The sequence below is a fragment of the Myotis daubentonii genome, chromosome 13 (genome assembly GCF_963259705.1).
Source record: "Myotis daubentonii chromosome 13, mMyoDau2.1, whole genome shotgun sequence".
Lineage (NCBI taxonomy): Eukaryota > Metazoa > Chordata > Mammalia > Chiroptera > Vespertilionidae > Myotis > Myotis daubentonii.
In genome coordinates this window covers 64394220-64407092 of record NC_081852.1, presented here as the reverse complement: position 1 = coordinate 64407092, position 12873 = coordinate 64394220, and the positions used below count along the sequence as shown (strand labels likewise).

Below are 12873 nucleotides of genomic sequence, written 5' to 3'. Positions count from 1 at the left end.
ACGGGGCTCCAGCGTTTAGAAACGTTGGTGCTGCTGCTGCGAGCCCGGCAGGTGTAACACGTGACCTTCACCCGTGTCCGTGGGACTCAGGCGCTGGACGTGCTCACTGGGCCGCCGCCTTGTAGCTCAGGGTTCTCTCGAGTTTATTCCCTCGGAGACGGTAATGTGTGTGTGTGTGTCTGTGTGTGTGTGTGTCTGTGTGTGTCTGTGTGTGTGTCTCTGTGTGTGTCTGTGTGTGTCTGTGTGTGTCTGTGTGTGTGTCTGTGTGTGTGTGTCTGTGTGTGTGTCTGTGTGTGTCTGTGTGTGTCTGTGTTTGTGTATGTCTCTCTGTGTGTGTGTCTGTGTGTCTCTGTGTGTGTATGTCTCTCTGTGTGTGTGTGTGTGTCTGTGTTTGTGTATGTCTCTCTGTGTGTGTGTCTGTGTGTCTGTGTGTGTGTATGTCTCTGTGTGTGTGTGTCTGTGTGTCTGTGTGTGTGTGTGTGTCTGTGTTTGTGTATGTCTCTCTGTGTGTGTGTCTGTGTCTGTGTGTCTCTCTGTGTGTGTCTGTGTGTGTGCGTGTGTGTCTGTGTGTGTATGTCTGTGTGTGTATGTCTCTGTGTGTGTGTGTCTGTGTGTCTGTGTGTGTGTGTGTCTGTGTTTGTGTATGTCTCTCTGTGTGTGTGTCTGTGTCTGTGTGTCTCTGTGTGTGTGTCTGTGTGTGTGCGTGTGTGTCTGTGTGTGTATGTCTCTGTGTGTGTCTGTGTGTGTGTCTGTGTGTGTGTCTGTGTGTGTGTGTCTGTGTGTGTCTCTGTGTGTGTCTGTGTGTGTGTGTCTGTGTGTGTCTGTGTGTGTCTGTGTGTGTATGTCTCTGTGTGTGTGTCTGTGTGTGTGTCTGTGTGTGTCTGTGTGTGTATGTCTCTGTGTGTGTCTGTGTGTGTGTCTGTGTGTATGTCTCTCTGTGTGTGTCTGTGTGTGTGTGTGTGTATGTCTCTCTGTGTGTGTGTCTGTGTCTGTGTGTGTGTGTCTGTACCACACATATGTACACATGTGTACCTCCACACAATGTGTGATCTATTATAGATGTTCCAGCTGGGACCAGCCTTAAGGCCAAGACTAAATAGTGTGAATAAGGTGCAGGGAGGTGTGCTGGAGAGAGGGGTGCAGGGAGGTGTGGTGGAGAGAGGGGTGCAGGGACATGTGCTGGAGAGAGGGGTGCAGGGAGGTGTGGTGGAGAGAGGGGTGCAGGGAGGTGTGCTGGAGAGAGGGGTGCAGGGAGGTGTGGAGAGAGGGGTGCAGGGAGGTGTGTTGGAGAGAGGGGTTCAGGGAGGTGTGCTGGAGAGAGGGGTGCAGGGAGGTGTGCTGGAGAGAGGGGTGCAGGGAGGTGTGGAGAGAGGGGTGCAGGGAGGTGTATTGGAGAGAGGGGTGCAGGGAGGTGTGGTGGAGAGAATGGGACTTGGAAGGGTGGCAGTGCCCGGCCCTGCCTGGCATCAGCTCTGTGACAACCTCCCTGTGGTAAGTGGGGAGATGACGCCTGTTCCTGTGGGTGAGGGTTGGGATAAGCCAGTGGTCAGCAAACCGCGGCTCGGGAGCCACATGCGGCTCTTTGGCCCCTTCAGGGTGGCTCTTCCACAAAATACCGACTTCTGCGCATGGGCCAGGAAGTTTCAATCGCACTTCACGTGCGCGCCCGCATGTGGTATTTTGTGGAAGAGCCGCATTCAAGGGGCCAAAGAGCCGCGTGTGGCTCGCGAGCCGCAGTTTGCCGACCACGGGGATAAGTGATGCTGACCCCAGCGTTCCTGCAGCACCCGCCGTTCCTAAGCGTTCGGGTGCACTGTCTTACTTGATCCCCCCGTATGTCCGGTACTTGGTGTGGCCCTTTAAATGGATGCCGTTGTCCGTGTTGCTGTTTGTTGTCAGAGCCGAGGTTCCAGCTGTCCTGCGCGTTCGCTCTGTCATATTCACTGAAGGGCTTCATGCCGGACGCGGTGCCAGGCCCTGGGGACACAACACTAAACAAGATGCATCAGGCCCGGCCGCGTGGCTCAGTGGTTGAGCGTTGACCCATGAGCCCCTCCTCACCCCCATGGGCCACATTGTGTGGGTTCCCTCTGGCTGTTTCAGACCTTCGGCTTTCAGCTCAGGCTTCCAATTTGGGCCCAAAGATCGCTCGTTCAGGATGTTACGTGCATTCTGAAAGTGAAAGCGCACATCGCCACATGTCCTCTGCAATAGACATCTTTTGGGATACGGGTAGATTCATGGATTGATGAGTGGGTGAAAGGAAGGAGAGAAATCAATCCATCAATCAATTGATCGATCAATCATGAGCCAACAGTGTTTCAGAAAACCCTCCTCTGGAAAGTGTCCAAGCCCTGAGTGGGTGCCCGACCTCAGCTGGCGCAGCCGTAGGGACATACGGCCTTTCTTTGTGCTTCTCTGACCCGTACCTGGTGTGCGCGTCCTCAGAAAGATGTGCCCTTCCTTTCCCTTCTGCATAAAACTCAGAAACATCCCTGAGTAATGGCCCTCGGGGTCTCCAGCCGCCGTCTCCCTCCCGTCTCGCTCCTCACGCCTCCGAGGGCCTGGGCTGCCTCTCCCGCCTGCTGGCTGCTTGGGAAATCAGAGTCACTTCAGGGGTAGCTGGGCCCAGCTTCGTCAGGAGGCGAAATCCCGGAGGACACGATACCGCTCTCTCCCCAGCCGAGTCGGGGGTGTGGGTGGCAGGGCTGGGTCACCTCGGGGAGTCAGGACCAACAGGACCCACTGCCCCGGACCTGCCCCAGCGGAGTGAGGGGCATCCCCGGTCCCAGGGACACTCAGCATCTGCGGCACCAGCACCTTGTGGCTCCCACTGCTCCCCGGCTCGTTCTTGCCTGTAGACGCCAAGGTGGAGGTGCGGGGGGCTCCAGAGCCCTGTGGTGGTGAGCGGGCCTGCGGGTCCCTGGAACGTACCGTTTCCTCACTCTGCCAGGGGAGGGGGTCGAGGCAGTGCAGGGCGAAGGCCGCTGGACGGAGGCTTGGCTGTCCTTCAGCTTCGCGTGTAAACCCTTCCTGGGAATGACACTTGGACCTGGGCCGCCTTCCGACGCCCAGGTGCACACGTGCGGTCTTCCTCTTCCGTCCTCTCGCGTGGAGGCCCCCGACGCCTGGCGGCTCCTCCGGAGCTCCGGCCTTGAGACTGGGCTGAGCGTCCCTCGGAGCGGCCGAGCAGCTTCTTGAATAATCCACCGGGAATCTAGTCTGGGGCTCCCCAGCCAGGCTGGAGTGAGTTGAGTTTTCTCTCCGTGTGAGTCCGGGTTCTCCTGAGAAGCAGAACCAATGGTGTAGCTAATGAGATTCACTGTGAGGACGTTTAATAAATAATTTGTGTAATTATGGAGGCTGAGATGTCCCGGGATCTGCCGTCTGTAGACCGGAGTGGGGGGGGGGGGGGAGCAGGAGAGCTGGGGGTAAGTTCCAGTTTGGGTTCAAGGCCCAAGAACCAGGTGCTGATGGCGAGGGTCCCAGTCCAGGGGCACGAGGCGGCATTCCAGCTCACACTCACGGGAAGAAGTTTCTCCCTTCCTCCACCTCATTTCAGAGAGGAAGGGAGAGGGCGAGAGAGAAACGTCAGTGATGAGAGAGAACCATTGATCGGCTGCCTCCTGCATGCCCCCTACTGGAGATCGAGCCCACAACCCAGGCATGTGCCCTAACTGGGAATCGAACCCTGACCTCAACCTCCTGGTTCATAGGTCAGCTCTCAACCACTGAGCCACGCCAGCCGGGCCATAGACCCAGCACTTAACCAGGGTCAGGACGCTGGCTTCCGAGAGCTCCCGGTTGCCCTGCTCTCCTCCAAAGCTGTTTCCTGCCGGGACGCTCTCGCCAATGCCCTGTGACTCCCGCTCCGTCCACCTCCCGACTTTATACACCGCGATGCCTCCCGGTCCCCTCCAGCTTCTCCTCCGAGAGTCTGCTCCTTTCCTGACATCCTCACGGTTTGTAATCACTTCTGTTCCCACTTCTGCTAAAGCCACGAACCAAGCCTGTCTCCTTGTTCAGCTGAGCGTCATACCTGGCCAGCTCTGTAGCAGGGAGTGAATACATGTTTGTCGAAAGAACACCTTTACGGTAGAATCCTTAACCTCCTAGCCCCGTGGAGATGTGGATGGTCGCTGTTTTTCGAGGATTGTGTGTCTTGTGACGTTCGCCTATTTGTCTAGATCCTGGCAGGTCAGGTTCTTCGTTTTGGACAAAACCTTGCATTGAGTTAGGGAATAAAGTCATCTTCCTCTAGAGCAGCGGTTCTCAACCTGTGGGTCGCGACCACTTTGGCAGTAGAACGACCCTTTCACAGGGGTCGCCTAAGACCATCGGAAAACACGTATATAATTACATATTGTTTTTGTGATGAGTCACTATGCTTTTATTATGGTCAATTTGTAACCATGAAATTGGGGGTCACCACAACATGAGGAGCTGTGTTAAGGGGCCACAGCATTAGGAAGGTTGAGAACCACTGCTCTGGACTCAGGCCCTTGGCTGCCTCGACTCCATGGCCTTTCACAGGATCACAGCCTCTTGCTCTAACGAGTGAAACACTGAAGCCGAGATCAGGGCGCTGCATCCCCCTCTCCCCAGGGAAGTCGGACTCTGACTGGGTCACAGGGTGTTCACACTTTCCATCGCGTTCCCTCGTCGTTGGCATTGAGGAGTCGCCCCCCCCCCCTTCTGGGGCTCCCCATGCGCCCACCGTGCTCATTCCCAGGAGAGCTCCTGGCTGGCGGGCCAGTGGGCGTGTGGACTGAACTGACGAGTGGCTGCTGCGGCGGCTGCTTTTTCTTTAAAACAAACACACAGAATTGACTGAAACCATGACCTGCCGTCCCCTGAGCCTCATTCCCCACGGGGAGGGTTTGCTCAGTGATTGGAAGGCTGTCAGCTCCGCCGGCTTCCGGGCTTCCGAGTCTGCCCGAGGGGCAGTGCCAGGCGGGGGCCAAGGAGCTGGTGCAGGGACAGCCTGTGAAATGCAGCGCAGGGAGCAGGGCCCTGGCTCTCTCCTGCTGCTCACGGAGGCAGAGCAGGCAGAGCACCCCTAAATGGAGGGGGGTGCAGGCGCCCCTGAATGGAGGGGGGTGCAGGCGCCCCTGAATGGAGGGGGGTGCAGGCATCAGGCTGCAGGAGGAGAGAGCCGGTGGCCCCCGCTCCCTGCACTGCGTTTCACAGGCTGTCCCTGCACTCACCCCATCGGCTCCCGCCTGGCAGCCACCCGCTCCGCTCCAGCAGACTCGGAAGCCGGAAGCCGGCGGAGCTGAATGTGAGGGGGCCAGACATCGGGCTCTCGAGACCCAGTTACTGTTACCTGCTCTCTGCGTTAGGATACATGGGGAAGGGGGAGGTCAATATACAGTGAAGAGTAGGTCGCCTCTGACATCACCCAGCGCCTCCTCCAGCCCTGGACGGAGCGTCTGCGATGTTCCGGGGAAGCACCCGGTCGTCCACAAGCTCGTCTTAATCCTCAGGAAAACACGCTGAGTGGACATTCCCATTGATCCCATGTTGCCGGTGAGACCACAGGTCAGGGATCTGCCCAAGGCCACATGAGTGTGGGTGGGGAAGCCAGTCCTCCACTGCAGGACACGTTGGCTGCTTCCATGTCTTGGCCACCGTGAATAACGTTGCAATGAACACGGGCCGGGGGGATTTCTATTGAGGCTTCATCACGGAGGCTGATTAAGTCTTCATTTTGCTCCCAGCCCCTCCCCCGCTCTGGAGAATGGGGGATGGGCTGAAACTCCAAGCTTCTCATCACCTGGTCTTCCGGTGACCGGCCTCCATTCAGGACACACCCAGGCACCCAGCCACAGTCGCCTCATTTGGATAAAAGCTGTTCCCAGTGCTCGTATCACTTAGGTTTTAGGAGCTCTCTGCCAGGAACCGAGGGCAGAGACCAATAGATGGTTGTTATCTCACACCTTCCCTCCTGTGTGGGCTCAAGTCCCCAGTCAAGGCGGCCGGGGGTCTGATCAGGAGGGTTGTTTTTTCCTAACAAACCAAAGTGCAGGTGGTACAACAGCTCACAAAAGGCAGGTGCCTTTGAGGCCATCTCCTCAGCTGGTGGCTGGGCAGTGTCGGTCATTACTGTTTCAAGGACTCCTGAGGTCCCTGCACCCCCAGGAGAGGGTACATAAAGGGCTGCTGTCTTCGTAGTTGTTTCTCGAACGTGTGCATTGCCATTCGAATCTTGCCATCACTTTTATGTTCTACTAAGGCCTTTGGAAGTAAAATGCAATTATTTTTCATAAAAATGTTATCTTTATGTAATCCTGCTCAGGCTCTCGGTAGCTCCCCTAACGGTGATAGGGAACAGGGTAATTCCTCCCTTCTGAAGCCTTGTTCTTGTATTTATGTTTCTGATCATTGTGGCACATCATCAAGACGGGGAAACGCAAAGGTTGTCCTGGGGATTGAAGCTGCTTCCCATCTTGGTGACCGTTCGTAACTCTCTCTAGGGTAAGGAGTAGCATCTAATAAGAATTTTTCATTGAGTAGTGCAGGGTGAAGGGAGGGGGCAGAGTGGCTCTGTCATTTCAAAGTCCTAATCCTCCCGGGCAAGGCCTTGCCCACTCCCAGGACCACAGGGTTGACCAAAGGGCACCACCTTCTCCCCCCAAAGCCCGTTCTCCCCTGTTCCTCATGCTTCCTCAGCGCCTTTGTGCGTTGTGCCCAGGTGGGATTATTTTTTCCCAGAACAAAGTCCTCTTTGAAGATGCAAACTGGTGTCACAGAAGGAGTTTATTGTCTGCTTTTTTTTCTGTTTGCAGTTCTTGCCTCTGATATTTGCTTTCAGGCTAATGACCAGCATTTAGTTCCTTTTCCCCTTTGCTCATTCTCAAACAAGACTGCACCATCATTTCCATTCTGAGATGGAAATCTCACGTGGCTCAGGTAGCTTAAGCGTCGCCCTGCCTAGAGCAGGGGATGAAGGGCATGACCTTCTGTGGCCATGTATGTCTTTGGCCTGTTGCAGGGATACCTAACAGCCAGTCACGTGTGTTCATTCAGCTCCATGGATTGAATGAAGCTGCTCTTCCCTCTGTATGAACCCAATTCTGATGGCCATGCACCTACAGGGGTATAAAAAACAAATGCGCAGTTAGCAGTCCTGTGACTGCATTCTGCCAAGGAATCCTATGATTTTTTTCTTTTCTGTTTAGAAATAATTCACAGTTGTTGGTGGTTTTTTAAAAATACGTTTTTATTGATTTTTAGTGAGAAGGGAAGGGAGAGAGATAGATAGAAGCCGCAATGAGAGAGAGAAACATCATCGATCAGCTGCCTTATGCATGCCCCCTGCTAGGGAAGGATCCACAACCGGGCACGTGCCCAGACTGTGAATCGAATCAGCAACCTCTTGGTTCATGGTAGATGCTCACCCACTGAGCCACACCGGCCGGGCAATTCATTTTTTTAAGGGCAGCATTAACCTTCAGTAAATACTAGTAATTTGACTATCTGAGCCTCTATTTCTCATCCATAAAATGGACCTATTAAATTACATCAGGACCCAAATCATTTCCCCTAAATTATCTAGTTGGATTAATTGATATTTTTTTAGGTTGTTGAATTATTGCCACCAATAATTGCAATGAACTCTTGTCTTTAAAACACATTTTAAAGGAATTATTGGTGTGAGATTCAGAAGGTTTCAAGGATTTTGAGAATTCTCTTCAACCCAGCACAGACAGTCTTTGTTTCCTACATCAGAGCACAAGTGTCTCATGGCTGAGCGTTTAGAGAAGCGAGATTTTTTTTGAAAAGTTACTGTGCAGGCTGAGTCTACTCTGCAGTTTTCATCAAGATTTTTCCTTGAAACTTGAACTCTGACTGGGTCGCTACATCGGATGCTAATGAACTTGTGTTTGTTTCATGAGGAAGAAATCACTGCCTTGCCTGGTTGCTCCGTTGAATGGTTTCACCTGTAGATGCACCGTAGCCCCACCTTCTCAGATTTGTAACCGTCTTCTTTCACCCTCTTGTTGAAAGTGAAATCCCTTAATATCCTAGAATACTAGTGAATAGAGCTTGTCATAAAAAGGGAAAACAGAACAAGCCTGTTAGCTGGGCTAAACTATGGATTGAGAAACTGTGAAATTAAAACTATAATTGAGAAACTGACCATATTAAGGGATTTGGGGCCACGGGGCATGAAAACAGGTTCCGAAAGTGAAATTTGTTTCTGAAGAATCTTGGAGAAAAGCAGGCCTGGCCTCCTGGCTGTCTGTCCCTCTCATCTCATCGAGAGCTTCGGGCGTTCTGCAGAGTGGGATGGGGAAGATATCTCTGATTCATCTCAGGAGCCTTCAAGTTTGTTTATTTTACCAGCTGGGATCATTCTGCATCTGCTGAGAGCCCCCAGGGCCTCAGAATGATGAGATCTTGAGAACCTGGCTCTGGAATTCTCTCTAAGCAAGCATTGCAGTTACATAACTCAGGAGCACAGATTGCACGGCAGCCCTTGCAAAGGCTTCTCTGTCAGGATGGAACTTTCCAGACCTGAGGCTGTGCACAGCGGTGGTTACTGCAGTCAGCAATGTGAGGAGCTTGGTCAATAGGTCCCAAGCACTGTGCTGGCAATTTACAATTTCTCATAGACTAACCCCCAGGGCCACTCTGTGAATGGTGTGCTAACTGAGGCCTCGAGGGGGAGCTCACGGTTGTAAATGGCAGAGCTGAGTGCCACACCTGCTTGGTGTGTCTCAGGAGCCCATGCTCCTCAACAGGATGGATGGATGGATGGATGGATGGATGGATGGATGGATAGGTGGATGAATGGATGATGGATGGATGGATGGATGGATGGTGGATAGGTGGATGAATGGATGATGGATGGGTGGATGAATGGATGGATGGGTGGATGGATGGATGAATGGATGATGGATGGGTGGATGAATGGCTGGGTGGATGGGTGGATGAATGGATGATGGATGGGTGGATGAATGGATGGATGGATGCATGCATGCATGGATGGATGGATGATGGATATGTGGATGAATGGATGGTGGATAGGTGGATGAATGGATGATGGATGGGTGGATGAATGGTTGGATGGGTGGATGGATGGATGAATGGATGATGGATGGGTGGATGGGTGGATGAATGGATGATGGATGGGTGGATGGATGGGTGGGTGGATGGGTGGGTGGATGGGTGGATGAATGGATGAGGGATGGGTGGATGAATGGATGATGGATAGATGGATGGATGGATGGGTGGGTGGATGGATGAATGGATGATGGATGGATGGATGGGTGGGTGGATGGATGGTTAGATGGATGGATGGATGAATGGATGATAGATGGATGGATGGGTGGATGGATGGGTGGGTGGATGGGTGGATGAATGGATGATGGATGGGTGGATGAATGGATGATGGATGGATGGATGGATGGATGGATGGGTGGGTGGATGGGTGGATGAATGGATGATGGATGAATGGATGATGGATGGATGGGTGGGTGGATGGGTGGGTGGATGGGTGGATGAATGGATGGATAAAATAGAATAGATTTGGTCACATGCAAGCCTGGGAGGGCATTCTCATGGTTGAGAGCTTCATACCAGCCTAGTTCTAGCAGAGCACAGGTTGCCTAGATGGCGCCAGTGCCAGCCTGGGGGAGAGCAGGATGGCAGACAGGTGCCTGGTGCTCTGCATCCCTGCCACTCACCACCTGCCAGGTAACCCTGCTGTTTCTCTTCGGCAGTTGCCTTTTCAGGCCTGGGCTTCACCACGTTCTACCTGGCCGGCAAGCTGCACTGCTTCACAGAGAGCGGGCGGGGGAAGAGCTGGCGGCTGTGCGCCGCGATCCTGCCCCTGTACTGCGCCATGATGATCGCGCTGTCCCGCATGTGCGACTACAAGCACCACTGGCAAGGTGAGCCCTCCCCTGCTCCTCCTCTGCCCAGGTGCTGCTCCTCCTGCAGCCCAGGCCTGTGGGACGCCCTTCTCACCTCTTCCAGGGTTTGTGCCAGGGGTGGTGAGGCAGCAGGAAGGGCCGGGGAAACCCCAGCCGCACAGCCCTCAGCTCTGTCTTTCCCTCGTCACTCGTTAGGAAGCAGCAGTGCCAAGGCGTAGGGAGCTGTGTTCATCCCACGCTCATCTATTAGGGTAACCAAGGAGGCTCAGGTTTGCAGCTGGAGAAGGGACCAACCCGGAGCCTGGGGCTGCCGCGGAGGTCGGGGGGGCGGGGGGGGGGGGCGGGCAGCCAGCGGCCTGACGGAGATAGATGAGTTGTTGCTTTTCTGTGGTGACTGAGCTGCCCAGCGACCGTGGGCGGGGCCATCCATCTTGACGAGAACTCGTGTGTAGCCCACGGGCATCAGCAAAGCCCGAGGCGGCTCCCTGTAGACATCCGTTAACATGAATATGATGAGAGTTTTATGAATCCATTTCTATTTCGATTTGAGTAGCTGTGCCCAGTGTGGGAGTTCCTCTTGCAAAGTTCCTCTGGCTTCCCGATGACAGTTCAGTCCCATAAACAGCCATCGTCTCCCAGGCCTTGCTCGGGGTCTCATGCCGCTCCCCAGTCCATGGGCAGCGGACGGCTCGTCCAGGGGATACTCCTCTCTGCTCCCCGTGGTTTTCCCTGGTTTCTCTTCCTGGTTCTGTGTCCTAAACATTTCCAGAATCAACGTTCCCTTCCCCGTCCAGTGCAAACCTCTGTTGCTTGTTGCCTGGATCATTGCGATGCCTCCCTACCAGGCACTGAGTGGTGGGTGTGGGGTCTAAAGAGATGCACAGACAGTAGCCTGGGAGCCAGTGGGGCCCCGGCTCGAGCAGAGGGTTCACCTGAGCCCGGAAGGGAATGGGAGACCTGCTCGGGCCCACACGGGGAGCCTGGCCGACTTACATCCTGTGGGATCACAGACACCGCCCCTCGGGGGCCAGATGGGCCTGCCTTCCGTCTCTCAAGTGGCTAAGCCTCTCCTTCTTTGGCTGGAAGCCTGCGGGGGCCTCCCTGCCTCCATTTCTCACAACCCCTGGTGGCGCCTGCGGGTGGCGTCCTCGGCGGCACTCCCCTGGTCCAGCCTGGCCAGGCCACCCCAGTGGTGCCCCCGCAGACGGCACTTGTCCCTCGTGGCAGGTGTCATGTAAGACCTGCGTGGAGGCTCAGAGGAATGTGAGGCCGGGGGTCAGCCTGCTGTGTGGACGGCAGAAGGGCAAGCAATGCATCAGGGACGCTCAGCCCTGGTTAGTAGCCACCGAGGTAGGAGGGGAGGGTGAGACTGAGAGGGAACAGTGACCCCTGCAGCCCAGCCCTGCCCCCGGCGCCTGTGGGGGAGGAAGGAATGTTCCTCTGCCATTCTAGGTTCCTTTCTCGGGTCTAGTGATTAAACCAGCGTGAGGCAGATTAACGTGAGAAAATGACCACGTTTAATTACATATGTATGGGAGACCCACATACATGGGAGAGTTAGAGGCCCCACATACATGGAGATTCAGAGACAGAAAGGTAAGATGAGGTGTACATGACATTCTGAGCTAAGGATGAGGTAAGGCATTGACCCTCAGAGAGGAGGGGAGAGGGATAGAGGGAGGCATCGATCGCTGCCTCCTGCACACCCCACGCTGGGGATCGAGCCCACGACCTGGGCCTGTGCCCTGACTGGGAATCGAACCCTGACCTCCCGGTTCGGTTCACGGGTCAATGCTCAACCACGGAGCCGCGCCGGCCGGGCTCCAGGACACATTCTGAAGGGATGTTTAAGGTCTAGGACAGTCTGCAGAGCCTCCAGGTTATTCCTCTGGTGCAGTTTCTCTCCCTGGAGGCTGTCGGGGCCCAGCCAGCGAGCGGCTCCTGGAGCACGTGCCCCCGGGAGACACGCGTGGCCCCATCTGAAGGGCTCGCCATCGTCACCCTCCCGCGTGTGCTCTCTCCTGCCCAGACTCGTTCGTGGGCGGCGTCATCGGCCTCCTGTTCGCCTACATCTGCTACCGGCAGCACTACCCGCCTCTGGCCAACACGGCTTGTCACACACCCTACGTCAGCCTCCGGGGGCCGGCCTCGCTGAAGAAGGAGGAGCTGCCGGCGGCTGACAGCGCGCCCAGCCTGCCCCCGGAGGGCGCCACCGAGGGCCCCGTGTGACCAGGCTCAGGAGGTGGACGTGAGCTGGCACCTCTCCCACCGACGTCGTCACACGCGAGGTTCCTGCCGTGTTCCCACCCGTGTTCCTCAGTCCTCCTGCCTCCGTGTCGCCGTCGGCTCCCGCCACTTCAGCTGTCGACCTTCCACTTTCTTGGATTCGCAGAGGAAGGACAGGGGACCACCCGGGATGGGGACGAGGACGAGGCTGGGGTGGGGGTGCGCGGCCACTCCCTGTGTTTTCGTGGTTGTGAAACATAATAAACCTCCCACGTGGAAGACAGGAGGCGGGGTCGTGGCAGGTGCGCGGGTTTCACAGGCGAGGGGCGCGGGGGGTGGTGCTGTGGCCTCACGCTCGGCCTTGCGTCGTGGCCCCGGGGCCAAGCCCGTCTCCTGAAGACCCACTGACCCCACAGCCTCCTCAGCAGGCGGCCTGAGCCCGTGGCATCGGAAGTGGCTCCGTGTGTGGGGACCAGCGCAGAGGCCTCTGGGCTCAGAGCTGCAGGTGGAGGCAGAGCCGGCTCAGCCCAGGCTCACTGTGGGCTGTGTGGACAGGCCCTGCCCTCCCCCGGCCCCTGGTCCCCGGCCCCCGGCCCCTGGCCCTCGCTCTCAGGTGCAGGTGGTTTTCTTATTGGTCTGGTGGCCGTCCTACCTGCCTCCTGCGGCTCCTGAGTCAGATTCTGGGACGGCGAGCGGGAGCCGTGAGCCCTCACTCCAGGGGACCCTCGTCCCCTGTGGCCGGGAGCCCTGCCTTGGCCTCCGTGGT

The 12873-nt window shown here is 55.9% G+C and overlaps 1 protein-coding gene across 3 annotated transcripts in view; it reads left to right on the top strand.

Moving 5' to 3' along the window:
* The window catches only part of PLPP4 (phospholipid phosphatase 4), a 36000-nt gene extending 23696 nt beyond the window's left edge, over positions 1–12304 (top strand). For 2 of the 3 annotated variants that reach the window (XM_059661945.1, XM_059661944.1), the window contains exons 6-7: positions 9729–9899; positions 11911–12304. In XM_059661945.1, coding sequence (XP_059517928.1) covers positions 9729–9899; positions 11911–12061 — 322 coding nt within the window. In that variant the 3' untranslated portion in view covers positions 12062–12304. Of the gene's footprint in view, positions 1–9728; positions 9900–11910 lie in introns of those variants that run through there. The other variant, XM_059661946.1, reaches the window with a different exon arrangement.
* The last annotated feature ends 569 nt before the right edge of the window (positions 12305–12873 follow it).